We start from the raw sequence: 15,148 nt of genomic DNA on the forward strand, positions 1-15,148 counted from the left end.
GGCAGTATAGTTGTTAATCCAAATAGCAGTTCATGATGTGCCACTGAGTAGGCTTAGCAGCAAGACTGAAGTCCATTGAATAAAAGAGTCCATGGAAGAAGTTCTGGAATAGAAACTGAATGAAAGCAGGAAACGAAGTTGTGGTCCTAATGAAGGGTCTCAGACTGAAACATCTACAGTTTACTCTTTTCCATACATGCTGCCTGGCCTCTGAGCTCCTCCAGCATTTTGTGGATGTTGCTTGGATTCCCAGCATCTGCAAATTTTCTTGTTAGTGGTAAAATTTGTTTTACAGGCTGGACAAATCACCCTGGCGCCATTTCTGAGATCACTGCTTTTCCTAATCTACTATAAAGATATTGGTTTGTATATGCTGAAGCTAATTTCAAAATGAATAGTTGACAGAAAACTGTGACTATTATGAACACCAAGCAGGATATTAATAGACTTAAATAAGAAACCAAGTTGTTCAATGACAGTAATAAAGGAGGTTAGAAATGAGGTTGCGGCTGACAACAGAGGGGTCACATCTTGCTTCAGAAAACAGGAATAAGGATGGCCAACTTAAAGAGAAACAGAACCATTTACATTATAACAACATATGGGGAAGCTGTGTGATCAGTAGTTTTATGAGCATTGGTTTTTAGTAAAGATTCTGGGGAATGGACAATATAATCTCAAAAGGAATGTGCACTCATAGGAAACGAACTTGGAAAATGTACCATATCAAGCCTGGGACAAAGTGGGGGAAAAAAATCATAAAAGCAATCCAGCCCTGCAGAAAGCAGAGAAATACTTGATGAGCTTCCTGCACTTGATTTTGAAATGGGACAGGTGGAGGCAAGAAATAGCATTTCAACAAGACAATCTGCAACCAAGAAGCTGTTTATTTTAGCATTCTGATAATGTTGAGAATTATGAGTGGCTTTCAAACTCAACAAACTGTACCATCATACATGAAGCTCAGGAAGTGCAAATGGATCATGCACATGTTTTTTCACATACCTAGATGTCCAAACTAAATCAAATGATAGACAATTTTATTACAATGATTATTATTTTATCTTTTAAGATTATAAGCAAAAATAATTTTAATATAAATTAATTTTGTATCCTCATGTTATTGTAAACCAATGAGCAATGCGGTTTATTGTCAATCAATCTTCACATCCAGCAGCAGCCGCCAAGCTTCCAACTTCCACACTGAGAGACTTATATGAGATCTGTTTCAGCAGAACAGCAAATTGAGAAAAAGAAATATGAAAAATACAATACCTTTGTAATTTAGGACTGACACAGCAAAATATATTTGAGTCTTAAGGACTACAAAAATGAAAAATAATTGGAATTGCTTGGAAAACATCAGTTATCACCTTAAAGAAGCTTTAAGGTCTCATAGATATAGCATAGACATTAAATTGCTGTAGAAAATTGCAAAATTGTGATGCATTCCTTTTTCATATGCAAAAGAATTCTTTAAGTAGGAAAGGATTATATATTTTTTTCTCTTGATCATTTTAAGTATTGTGTTGCCACATCCAAAATTTAACCAGATTTAAACCAATAGGAATTTATTGGAGTTTAATTGGACATAACATTACAAAATTCCAGACTGCAAACTATATGTTTTTGATAAACATTTCACTGGAATTTGAACTGCAAATGTGTTTCCAGGAAGGAAAATCAAAAAACGCTGTGTGGAGTTATAAAACATTAATCTACACTAACAACTAATTTGATAAATTCAGAGTGAATATTGACCTTGCACTTGGTTTCAGAGTTAAACATTTGCAACATGTAGTTTAGACATATTAATGGAAAATAGTAACTGTTTATCTTCACAAGGTGAATTAAAAATAGCTTTGTAATATCTGCCAAGTTGAGCCCTTTTGGCCATTTGAGTACTTCAGCACATAATAGTAAATCCAGGCTCCATCTTTAACAATACGGTGTTGGTGTGCCTTAATGTTGGTTTCTCACAAAGTGGGCTGTTGTTTGGACCCATGATTGTTGCATTACAAACTGTTTTTGCTTTAATTTTCAGAAAAAAATGCTTTACAATATCTCCAAAATGGTACAGTAAAAGTCCACTAAAAATAACATCAATAACGCACATTTACTGCAATATTCCAGACAAATACTGTTTCTACATTGGTGTTTTTACAAAAAAAAGTTTTACAGAAAGTTACATAATAATACAAAATAAAAAGTTAGTTCACTCAAATATCTTGAGAGATCAATTTTTTTTTTCAAAATCATTCTAAGTGATTAGGCCTCATTTGTTGAGGATGTACTCTATATTTCATAAATGGATAAAAGCCCCCAGATAGTTTAAAATATTCTTACATTTACACTACATCCATTGCTCCATTTAACCAAGTCTAACAAGCTAATTAGTGTTTTGGATTTTTAACATTACTATTCAGATTTCATTCAGCAGCAAAATAATAGCTTGCACTGATTTATAATAGTTCATCATAATTTGATCAACAAACTTAAAATCTTCCTAAGAATGCAGTCATTTGAAGTTAATTATCCTCTGAGGGAAAAAGTACTGAGGCAAATTGGCTGAATTCAGTTCAACAATTTCAATGTAAACATGTTTCTGGTCAAACTCACCTCTGCTGGTATCCAGTGCATACAGTTCTCTGGTTTCCAAATCATTCAGTGATTTTGAAAGATCCACCTTTTCCCTTCTGATACCATCTTTCAAGAGCACAAGATGATCTAAGTTGAAGTCACACTTTTCGCATATAACTGGTAACAGTTCTTGCAAAGGCACTAATGGACTGACACGAATTACGGCTTTTTGCGTCCTTAGGAAATTCACAATCAACCTCACAGTTTTCTGTAATAGTCATAGGTTTGCATTAAACATTAAGTGATAGCATAGTACACTAAAATAAATAAACATGTTAATTTATTGCCCCTCATGTTGCCATCTTTATTGGTTTTTGACACTACACCATGAATATTTCTTTGATAGGTCAGCATGAAAATTGCAGGAAAACTGCACCCACTTTTGTTGTGTAGTGTTCCAAAATCATGCAACAGCATACTCAAACTACCTTTTCAATTAATATATAAGCATTCATAAATTGCTTTTCACAATACTACTTTGGTTTATCCTTCAACCTTTTAACTCTACCCTCTCTTGTAATTTTCCAAACTTTTTATATGGCTTTTGACACAATATTGTTTTGTGAATAATTTGTTTTTCAAGAAACACTAAATCATAGTTCTGCACAGATAACATTTCAAATTCAGTATGCAACATGCTTTGAGTGCTCTAAATCACAAATAAATTAAAATGACTTATTTTACAATTCAATACAAGCTATTTTGATTTGTTACCTACTTCAGGCACTACAGGCTGGGGTCTTCTTGGCTTATCCTCAATAACTTTCTGCTTTATGAGCACTTTGTTTACATCCAAAATCCCAACAGCAGTATTTGGCTTGAAGCCTAATGGTTTGTGTGTCTCTCTGGATTGCAGTTCAAGAGTATGATGAGTTGGATTTAAATGATATTGGCTGCACAAATCAATGAGTAGATCCATCACTGCTTTACTGTAGTGGAAAAATAATTAAAGTAAATTTTAGATATGCATTACTTCAAACTGACATGTCTTTTGAGCATCTGAATGATTGTTTAATATTTCATGAATAATTTTACTACCTAGGCTGCAGAGTGATAATTGCAAAAACTTAATTCTATTTCACAGGCATCATCATATTGCACCCACAACTGAAAGCATTTCATTTGCATCAATCAACTATTCCCTAAATGTCCACTCCATGTTATTTTCATAGAAACTGATTCATTTTGCTCTTTATGTACAGAGAGAAGAAAACTCTGTAAGCATATATCCTATAATCGTCTGAAGGCGAGATGATTTTCAGTGTGAATTGTAAACTGCTTTACTTCTCAACAAAGTGAATCATACAGAGAAGCAATTATATCAGAGGGCTTCCATTCAGCTGTTTGCACTTGGATTCTTGTAATACCATATAGTGTGATGGGTTTGTTATCTTAATTAAGCAGAATGTAACTTTACAAAATCATTGCATTCTACAATCCCCAGGGCAGAAACATTGTTCTACAGTTTATCATCGACCATCTCAATTTCTGTCTATCCTTTCAGTTATTTCCAAAATACAGGGTTCGTCTCTCACTTCTCTTTGCTGTTTATGACCAACTACAACTCTTATTCACAAGCCTAAGTTACCATGAACCCCTTCAGAAAAGGGTTATCACAGCATCAATAGATGTGACCAGTCACTGAATTGTTAAATTGTCACTTTGGAACACCACTCTATATTTAAGACACAGCAAGCAAGCACTTTCTGTGAAAATAACCTCTCTAACACAAACATTACTGAAAAACAGCTGAATTCTCTTCATAACTGGGAGAAATATTTTCAGAATTCACTCATTGTGAAATGAATATCAATGGAACACACATGCTGTCTTTCAATCTTTTTTTTCAAAGTTTTAGATTGATCAGAAAGTCTTTCTTTCTTTCTTTTTTGGTCGTATCCTTAAAATGGACTGCCCAGTCCCTTTTTTTGTTTTGTTTTTTTTATATAGTGCAGTGTTTTTTTTCCCTTCTCATTTAAAACCCAATTTTTTTTCCTTTCTCTTCATAAACTGGTAAGAAGAGAATTGTTATTTTCATTTTTATTACATATTTTATACTAGTTTAACAATATCTATGATTTTGACAATATCTATCTTAATTTTGGTTTATATTGTTACTGATATATATTTGAACTAATTCTCCTCGACTGTATTTATGCTTTTTATAAATCAATAAAAAGATTAATAAAGAAAGGAACACATATGCTGTATAGAAGAACAAATAAAGAAAATACAGCTGAACTAACAATGTCTGTCATTAGAGGGAGCCGAAAAGCTAATTAAAATTAACTAACCTAACATTATCAATAACACACAAAAATCTAATTTATTTTAAATGATAATAATTCAAGCATTAAACCATAATGGTCTGGCACACATAAAATGATCTGATGGACATAAATTGAACAATTCAAAATTTTGGTGAATGATATATTCCTGACTCAGTTGAAGTTTTACATTTACCAAATATTTTCCCTTAAAAGCCTTATACATATTGAATTGTGGCTCGAATTAGGTCATGTTTTTCTGATTTAGAAAAATAGGTCATGACTCAGAATCTAATTTGTTATCTTGTATGACTTGAAAACTATTGTTTTGCAGCAGTAGTACAATGCAAAGACACAAATAACAATAAATTTCACAATAAATAGTGCAAAAGAATAACAGGAACTGTTCAGAAATCTGATGGCAAAGGGAAAGAAGCTGTTTCTGAATCATTGAGTGTGGGTATTCAGGTTCCTATACCTCTTCCCTAAATGAAGTAATGAAAAGAATGCAAGTTACCTACGGTAAGGTTCCTTAGCAAATGTTGGATTAGATTGAATAATTGTTATTTTCTTTGCAGTTTAACTTTCACATGTCTGCTTGTATTTTTATATAATTACTTATGTATATGCAGTATGTTTTCTAGTGGTCACAATATGTATATGCAGTATGTTTTCTAGTGGTCACAATATGTATATGCAATTGATCAATGTGTCCCTCAGTGGTTACAGTTCTTTCTCTTTCTGGAAGATTCTTCGTAGTGGAATATTTGAATCGGGGCTATCTGACTGGTTATCTCTTATCTATTATAGAGTTATATACTATTGAATGGAATGGCTGTTTATCTATGGCATTAGAAAGGCCGAGCATATTGGCCCACCAACCTCTTCTTTGAACTTTGACTCCTGCTACAAGTCATTTTCCATTTCCTTTATTCTATTAGTGCTTAATAAAACAATCATGAAGTATCAAGTTGTATGCCTTGTTCTTGACTTCTGAAAGAACCTTGGATCAAAAACATCAGAATCCAACAATTTAGTGTAGTCAGCAAGGATGGTTGTGAAGATTTAAGGACTCGGAAGAATCCCAGACAAAGTGGAAATTTTCAGCTCCTAAATCTAAAAGGAGGGAAGAGCTTCCTCTAATTCTAAATTGCCCGAGAGAATCCACTAGCTCTTCAACTTCAATGCACCACCTAGTGGACGGTCAGGAGTGAGGAAACGCTATACATTTTGCTATTCTGAAAAAAGTAGAACTAACAAAACAGGTACTGAAATTAATATTGTGTTTTACTTAAATTTGTACAAGCCAGTGGGAATGGAGAAATACTTTGGTGCAAAACTTGTGAAAACTTGGTTGCAATCTAATAATATTTCGGATTGTGGTCAAAGTAATAAAAAGTGCGTACAAACTAAGTGTCACATGAGATTGAATTAAGACAATGACTAAAGTTGTGAAATCAACTACAGAGTCTCTAGTTACTTGTGAACAGATGACTGAGGGCTTGAGCTCTTACCTGAATAAAACATTTCAGTTTGATAAGATTAATGACAAATAATCCAGATGAAATAAACCATTGATGTTAAGTCTAATGAAATGCGGCTCTTAAATTATATTGTGAAACTATGGGATAAGATCCAAAAAATCACTTCAAGCAAAAATAAACACCTGGGTGATGGCAATTTTATCACAGTTAAGAAGGAGCAAACACGCAGGTTTAGAAAAACAGTTTAAGCTAACATGTAGTCAGCTTGAGAACAGAATTTGAGAGTTTAACTGAGCAAGTAAAGGAATTAACTGATCAATTCAGGAAAGAGAAAGAGATGCGTGATGAACTACAAAAGGAGTATGATACAGCCAGTAAAAAAAGAGCAAATCTCTGCACTAACTGAATGAGTAACACGGTAAGTGTAATCAAATTGAAGTGCAATGTGTGAAGCTTCAAAACAAAGTGCAACAATATGAGAAAGTGCAGCGAGGACTTTAAGTGTGCAGTCCTGCCAGTGATGCTTCTTCTACGTCAAACAGTCCTCTGAGACAGTGCCATCATCCAAACTCCGAGGAACTATAGACTGGACATAACAAAGACTCTACAGTGGCCTCCAGCAACTCAAACAAGGATGACAATGAAGAAACAACAAGGTTGGCAGCTATGTCACGGCTTACTCCAATAAAGAACAAGGAATGAAGACGTGGAAGGCTGGAGGTGGAACATATGAAAGGAGACAGATGGTTTACTATCAAGCACCTGAAGCAGAAAAGATTGGTCCAAGGAAGTTGCACCTTCTAAAAAAGGAAGTTTAAGGACCAGAGCTGAACTTCAACGTAGTAAGAACAAATTACAAACTGCACCCATGTGAAGGCATCCAAATTTTGGCTACTATGTTGCATTCTCAGCAAACCAGACTCAAAAGCATTTGAGTAACAGAGCTAACAGAGGCACGGGAGATGATGAACAAAATATATAAGGTGTTAGGAATGCTATTAAAAGGCAGTTGGAAGAACAGGCTGCAATATGGGCTGATTGGAGGGAAGTGATTGGAGGCAAGCAAAATATTTCTGAGGATGTTTCAGAATATGAGGAATACAACAGGATAAAATGGTTAAGTTATACAGGATTTCAGGATTTAGATGAAAATAATATAAAGGACTTCTTTATATGGTCCCTTGAAGTCAACTTTTATGGATGCCTTGAAAACCAGTTGTTGCCGGAATGGTGAAGCTGACAAAACTGAAATAGAATGAAGATGGTGTTTCATGTAGCAAGCTCGTGTGAACTGCCACACAAACGGAATGAGATACCGAAATCTGAATAAGATCATTACAGGTGGGGCAGTTACTTTTGATCAATAGTCACTGACCATGGGTCAACAGCTACAGTTACCACAGGTGAATCAACAGCCAACATCTATTAACCAACAGAAGAGCCTGGTCTGGAATTCACAGTGTGTATCGCAGCAATCTCATTCCGAGTCACAATTCCGAGGCTGATCCAGTAAAGCACAGTGTGCCTTCTGTCGTAAGAAACTACATTGAGTTACAAATTGTTGGAATAGGAAACAAGGTGGGCAACAGAAACAAGCTCTAGAGCAAGTTGAATCCTCGCAAAAGTCATGAGATTCTAATGTGTCAACATGGCTTCAACAAACAATGTTGGATGTAAAGGTCATATTGACACGGTGAAAAAAAATAACCTGGTCCTTCCCTGCAGCCCTTGCTTCTCTTGATAGAGCAAAAGGTATGTTAACTTACTGATTGGAAATGAATGTACTGAATTCTTATTCCATATCGGAGCTGAGCCCACATGTATAACCAAACTTACTGCCCAAATACACTGCTTACTAGTGAACAGCCACAGCTAATGCAGGCGAGTTAACAGCCAAACCGCTTGTGATGGCTTCAGGGCACTGAAAATAGTTGATTGATCTGCACCAACGGGGCTAGCTTGTCAATACATGTTACTGTCAGTCTCTAAGTACCACTCAGTTTCTTAACAGACTAGACTAGACTGTTTGGCGCTAGACACTAGAATACTACAGCACAATACAGGCCCTTCGGCCCTCGATGTTGTGCTGACCCATATATTCCCAAAAAAAAAGTATTAAACCCACACTACCCCGTAACCCTCTATTTTTCTTTCACCCATGTGCCTCTCCAAGAGGTTCTTAAATACCCCTAATGTTTTAGACTCCAGCACCATCCCTGGCAAGTCATTCCAGGCACCAACAACCCTCTGTGTAAAAAACTTACCCCTGATGTCTCCCCTAAACTTCCCTCCCTTAACTTTGTACATACGCCCTCTGGTGTTTGCTATTTGTGCCCTGGGAAACAGGTACTAGCTATCCACCCTATCTATGCCTCTCATAATCTTGAAGACCTTTATCAAGTCCCCTCTCATCCTCCCACGCTCCAAAGAGCTCTGCTAACCTTGCCTCATAAGACTTGTTTTCCAATCCAAGCAACATCCTGGTAAATCTCCTCTGCACCCTCTCCATAGCTTCCACATCCTTCCTATAACGAGGTGAGCAGAACTGAACACAATACTTTGGTCTTACCAGAGATTTATAGAGTTGCAACATGACCTCTCTACTCTTGAACTCAATCCCCCTATTAATGAAGCCTAGCATCCCATAGGCCTTCTTAACTATCCTATCAACCTGTGCAGCGACCTTGAGGGATATATGGATTTGAACCCCAAAGTTCCTCTGTTCATCCACACTCTTAAGTAACCGACCATTAACCCTGTACTCAGCCTTCTGGTTTGTCCTTCCAAAATGCATCACCTCACACTTCTCCAGATTGAACTCCATCTTCCACTTTTCTGCCCAACACTGCATCCTGTCTACATCCTCTTGTAACTTTCGACAACCTACAGCTCCATCCACAACTCCTCCAATCTTCATGTCATCCGCAAACTTACTCACCCATCCTTCCGCCTCTTCATCCAGGTCATTTATAAAAATCAAAAAGAGCAGGGGTCCCAGGACAGATCCTTACGGCACTCCACTAGTCACTGACCTCCAGGCAGAATACTTTCCTTCCACTACTACCCTCTGCTTTCTTTCCGTAAGCCAATTTTTTTTATCCAAACAGCCAAGGTTCCACTGATCCCATGCCTCATGACTTTCTGGATGAGTCTTTCACAGGGGACCTTGTTAAATGCCTTGCTAAGATCCATGTAGACCACATCTACCACCCTACCCTCATCAATTTCTTTTCTTACCTCTTCAAAAAACTCAATTAGGCTTGTGAGGCTCGACTTTCCCTTCACAAAGCCATGTTGACTATCCTTGAGTAGACTGTACTTCTCTAAATGCTCGCAGATCCTATCCTTAAGAATTCTTTCCAATAGTGTGCAGACCACTGACGTAAGACTCACCGGTCTATAATTCCCAGGATTCTCCCTATTACCGTTTTTAAACAAGGGAACTACATTTGCCATTCTCCAGTCCTCCGGCACCTCCCCTGCAGCCAAAGAGGATTCAAAGATCATAGCTACTGCTCCAGTGATCTCTTCTCTCACTTCCCACAGCAACCTAGGGTATATCACATCCGGCCCTGCGGACTTATCAATCTTGATGTTTTTAAGAAGATCCAACACTTCTTCTTCCTTAATCTCCACATTGTCCAGCACACAGGCCTGTTCTATTTCGACTTCACCCTGATCAAGGTCCTTTTCACTTGTGAATACTGAAGCAAAGTATTCATTTAGAACCTCCCCAAACTCCTCCACCTCCAGGCACATGTTGCCTTCTTTATCCTTTAGCGGCCCCACCTTCATTCTTGTCATCCTTCTGTTCTTCACATATGCATAGAATGCCTTGGGGTTCTCCTTAATCCTACATGCCAAGGCCTTCTCAGGACCACTTTGAGCTCTCCTAAGTCCTTTCTTAAGCTCCTTCCTGACTACCCTATATTTCTCATGAGTCCCTCCTGCTTCCTGCTTCTTATATCTAACATATGCTTCCTTCTTCCTCTTGACGAGTCGACTCACGTGTTTCATCAGCCACAGTCCCCCTTTCCTACCATTTTTTCCTTGTCTCAGTGGGACAAGCCTATCCTGAACCCAGCACAAGTGGTCCCTAAACTTCCTCCACATTACTTCTGTGCTTTCACCCTTAAACATCTGTTTCCAATTTACTCTCACTAGTTCCTGCCTCATCCCTTCATAATTAGCCCTCCCCCAGTTAAGCACTTCCCCATTTTGTCTGTTTTTATCCTTTTCCATAGCCATGCTTAAGCTAAAGGAGTTGTGGTCGCTCTCACCAAAATGCTCCCTCACCAAGAGGTCTGCCACTTGACCAGGTTCATTACCCAGAAATAGGTCTAGTATGGCCTCTCTTCTCGTCAGCCGGTCCACATACTGTGTCAGGAATCCTTCTTGAACACACCTGACAAATACAGCCCCATCTATCCCCCTTGCAGTCAGGAGGTGCCAGTCAATATGAGGGAAGTTGAAATCACCCATAACTACGTTTGACGGGCTGTGTCTTAATAAGAATTCCTTGCTCCTCCATCTGGTTGACATTTGGTGAATACTACTGACTGATATTCATAAATGTGCATATGGAGCAGAAGGACAGATAATTACACAAATTAAAAGCAAACTACATGAGATACAACTTTGTCCCCAATGAAGAGAAATACAATTCTGGGTAGATGTCTCACAACTTCTTCTTGGAATGGAACTCTATCGCAAGAGGGTAGAGTCATTTGGAATCTCATGCAGTTGGCCAAATCTGAATTAATCAATCATCCCACATGGTCAAAATATAAACAAAAATGACTGTGGCCTGCTGGAAATGAATCCTTTTGAGTTTCCTGGTAAATGCCACTGTGTACTAAGCAGTATCCTCTGTGTAGAACATCTATTGAAGCTATTCTACCTATTGTCAAACAGATAGAGGAGAAAGAGATTCTTGTTAGACACACAGGCCATCAAACATTTCCAGTCTGGCCTGTTAAGAAAGCGAATTGGGCTTCTCAAGTAGCAGCTGTTCGGTGGTCCAAGTGGCTTACTGTTTTGAGGCACTTAATATCATATTCAACAAATGAGAGCAGCAAATCCACCTGAACTGGACTATGATGACCAATCCTGTGGAAGAATAATAACCGCCATGAAAAAGCAAATTAATACAAAGAAACTCCTCCACTGAATCCAGATCTGATTCTCTACTCTGATGGCTCCTCAACAATTGAGGGAGAAAGTTGGATGGCTGGATGGGCTTTTATTTCTGAAACTGACTGACATCAGAAAGCATAGCTCCTGGTACTTCTGCACAACAGGTAGAACTGAAAGCTTTGATTGAAGCCAGTACAGTGGCAGGACTATCAACTAATCTATGCTGATTCTCAAGATGCTTCTGGAGTTGTTCATGATTTTAGAAATTAATGGAGAGAAAGGGGATTTCTTATGGCAGCAGGAACACCACTAAGAATGGCCAACTGCTACAAGAACCCATGAATGTCATATAATTGCCATTGGAAATTTCTGTATTAAAATGTAAAAAGCAACTCGAAAATGCTTACATGGGAAAACCATGGAAATACACTCTCCAATGAAATTGTGAAAAGGGCAGCATGAGGAGGAGTAAAAGAAGTTTAAAAGGTCAAAGATGGTACTGTGAACGTATGCAGTAAACCCAACAACTGAAATTATGGAAATGAAATTAGACTCTGTGTCACAGACGAACATACAAGACAAGACATTTGAGAGATCCAAGCTCAGTGCTCCAACCAGGAAAAGTGATTCTGGATGGAGAATGGGGGGAGGTTAAACGGTGATGTAACATGGACACATAGCACTAGTCATAGACTAGCAGCTCTAACCAACGTTGCTTCCTTATCTGGCAGAGCAGAAACTCTCCCAAGGACACACTGGAGTGGAAATGATGATCAACTGATTCTCCCAGTGGTGGTAGAATCCAAAGTTCAGGACACAAGATTGACACACATTTGAAAGCTGCATGAGATGCCAGAAAACAAATCCTAGAGCAGCAGAAAAGCTACCAAAAATAAGTTCTCCTGCCTCACCTGGTCCATTTTTATACTTACAAGTAAATTACATTACTTTGCCAAAGTGTCAAGGATACTCAGGCATGCTGGTAATAGTGGACAAGTTTTCAAAGTAAGTGGAAGCTATTCCAGCAAAGAAAGCCACTGCCACACACACAGCAAAAACTCTGATCAAGGACTATATTCCTAGACCAGGACTGCCATGTCACATTGACTCTGACCATGGAACACCTCTCACTGGGAGTGTTTGTCAGGAATGATGTCGACTGATGAAAAGGATCTAGTGCTTTTGCTGGTGTATATGACTATTTTAACCTGGTTAAAATTGATATCTGTACACATCTGGAAGCCTAAGAAGAGTTTATTTGACAGATGAAAATTGAATGATCTTTTCATTGTCCACATCATCCAGAATCATCAGAACAAGTCGAACGAATGAATGAAACCACTGAACAATGACCGACTAAGTATCATGATGGCAGAGGAACTGAATGCGTATTTTGCATCAGTCTTCACAGTGGAAGACATCTGCAGTATACCGGACATTCAAGAGTGTCAGGTAAGTGAAGTACGTGCAGCGAAAATTACGACTGAGAAGGTGCTCAGGAAGCTTAATGGTCTGAGGGTGGATAAATCTCCTGGACCTGATGGAATGCACCCTCGGGTTCTGTAGGAAGTAGCTGGAGAGATTGGGGAGGCATTAACAATGATCTTCCAAGAATTGATAGATTCTGGCATTGTACCGAATGACTGGAAAATTGCAAATGTTACTCTGCTATTTAAGAAGGGTGGGAGGCAGCAGAAAGGAAACTACAGACCTGTTAGCCTGACTTTAGTGGTTGGAAAGTTGTTGGAATCAATAGTTAGGGATGAGATTACAGAGCACCTGGAGGCACATGACAAGATAGGCCAAAGCCAACATGGATTCTTGAAAGGAAAATCCTGCTTGACTAACCTACTGCAATTTTTTGAGGAAATTACAATCAGGGTAGACAAAGGAGATGCAGTACATGTGGCATACTTGGGTTTTCAGGAGGCCTTTGACAAGGTGCCACACAGGAGGCTGCTTAGCGAGCAGAAACTGGGAATAAAGGGATCCTATTCTGGCTGGCTGCCGGTGACCAATGGAGTTCCACAGGGGTCAATGTTGGGACCACTGCTTTTTACAATGTATGTCAATGATTTGAACTATGGGATTAATGGATTTGTGGCTAAATTTGCCGAAGATACAAAGCTAGGGTGGAGGAGCAGGTAGTGTTGAGGAAACGAGAGCCTGCAGAGAGACTTAGATAGTTTAGGGGAATGGGCAAAGAAGTGGCAAATGAAATACAATGTTGGAAAGTGTATGGTCATGCACTTTGGTGGAAGAAATAAACGGGCAGACTATTATTTAGATGGAGAGAGAATTCAAAACACAGAGGTGCAAAGGGACTTGGGAGTCTATGTGCAGGATACCCTAAAGGTTAACCTCCAGGTTGAGACAGTGGTGAAGAAGGCGAATGCAATGTTGGCATTCATTTCTGGAGGTATAGAATGTAAGAGCAAGGATATGATGTTGAGGCTCTATAAGGCACTTATGAGACCACACTTAGAGTATTATGTGCAGTTTTGGGCTCCCTGTTTTAGAAAGGATATACTGACTTTGGAGAGGGTTCAGAGAAGATTCATGAGAATGATTCCACAAATAAAAGGGTTACCGTATGAGGAACGTCTGGCAGCTCTTGGGCTATATTCCCTAGAGTTCAGGAGAATGAGGGGAGATCTCATAGAAACATTCCGAATGTTAAAAGGCCTGAACGGATTAGATACGACAAAGTTATTTCCCATGGTAGGCGAGTCTAGGGCAAGAGGGCACAACTTCAGGATGTCCATTCAGAACAGCCATGCGGAGAAATTACTTTAGTCAGAGGGTGGTAACTTGTTGCCACTAAGGGCTGTGGAGGCCAAGTCACTGGATGCAATTAAGGCAAAGATAGGTAGGTTCTTGATTATCCAGGGCATCAAAGGGTATGGAGAGAAGGCAGGGGAGTTGGGATGACTGGAAGAATTGGATCAGCCATGATTGAATGGCTGAGCAGACTTGATGGACCGAATGGCCTACTTCTGCTCCTATATCTTATGGTCTTATGAGGAAGGCATACGATGGCCTATAGCTCTTCCTATGGTCCTATGTAGCATCAAACAAGAAAATTACATTAAGTTCATTAGCAGCAGTGACAGGGCGTCCTATAGCACTGTTGAAAGCTCTTGATCTCAAAGAAGTTGATATACACGTTATGGCAGACAGCTTCGTTAACTGTTGCTCAAAATTAATCCAGGCTGTACAGTCTTCTTCTCTACAGGTTTCTGCCACTTGGAGTGATCCAAAAGGAGGACACATCCTGATGTGGTGCGTGGATCTTGGTTCAGAAAACACACAAGGAACCACTGGGAGTTTGATGGGAAGGTCTTAACCAAGTGCTATTAATTATGAATTCTGCAGTGAAAGTAGAAGATAAAAGTAAGTGGATACACTGCAAGCAAGCTAAAGTTGTAGCTGATGAAGACAACAAGCACTGTGGTTAATGAGCTAGTAACTTCTGACCCGGTGCCTACACTGCAAGACTACAGTGAGCAGATCACTAAACAGCCTGAAGGCTTGAAGCACAGTTGAGAACTACTGGACATTATGATGTTTATTCTAATAATATGTCTTGATATGTTATAGCATAATTTACATCTTTTTTAT

General features: G+C 38.6%; 1 protein-coding gene and 1 long non-coding RNA gene across 11 annotated transcripts in view; one reads left to right on the forward strand and one right to left on the reverse strand.

Annotated features, from left to right (window-relative positions):
* The window catches only part of cobl (cordon-bleu WH2 repeat protein), a 294,795-nt gene that overhangs the window by 168,266 nt on the left and 111,381 nt on the right, over window positions 1–15,148 (reverse strand). For all 10 annotated transcript variants that reach the window (XM_063043965.1, XM_063043967.1, XM_063043966.1 and 7 more), the window contains 2 exons: window positions 3,359–3,569; window positions 2,620–2,848 (listed from right to left, as the gene is read on the reverse strand). In XM_063043965.1, the coding sequence (XP_062900035.1) occupies window positions 2,620–2,848; window positions 3,359–3,569 (440 nt within the window). The remainder of the gene's footprint in view (window positions 1–2,619; window positions 2,849–3,358; window positions 3,570–15,148) is intronic.
* On the forward strand, window positions 5,334–14,974 carry LOC134344345 (uncharacterized). The gene is made up of 3 exons (XR_010017421.1): window positions 5,334–5,429; window positions 12,833–12,979; window positions 14,748–14,974. It is a non-coding gene; the product is annotated as an uncharacterized LOC134344345 (long non-coding RNA).

This window comes from Mobula hypostoma, chromosome 3 (assembly GCF_963921235.1).
Source record: "Mobula hypostoma chromosome 3, sMobHyp1.1, whole genome shotgun sequence".
Taxonomy (NCBI): domain Eukaryota; kingdom Metazoa; phylum Chordata; class Chondrichthyes; order Myliobatiformes; family Myliobatidae; genus Mobula; species Mobula hypostoma.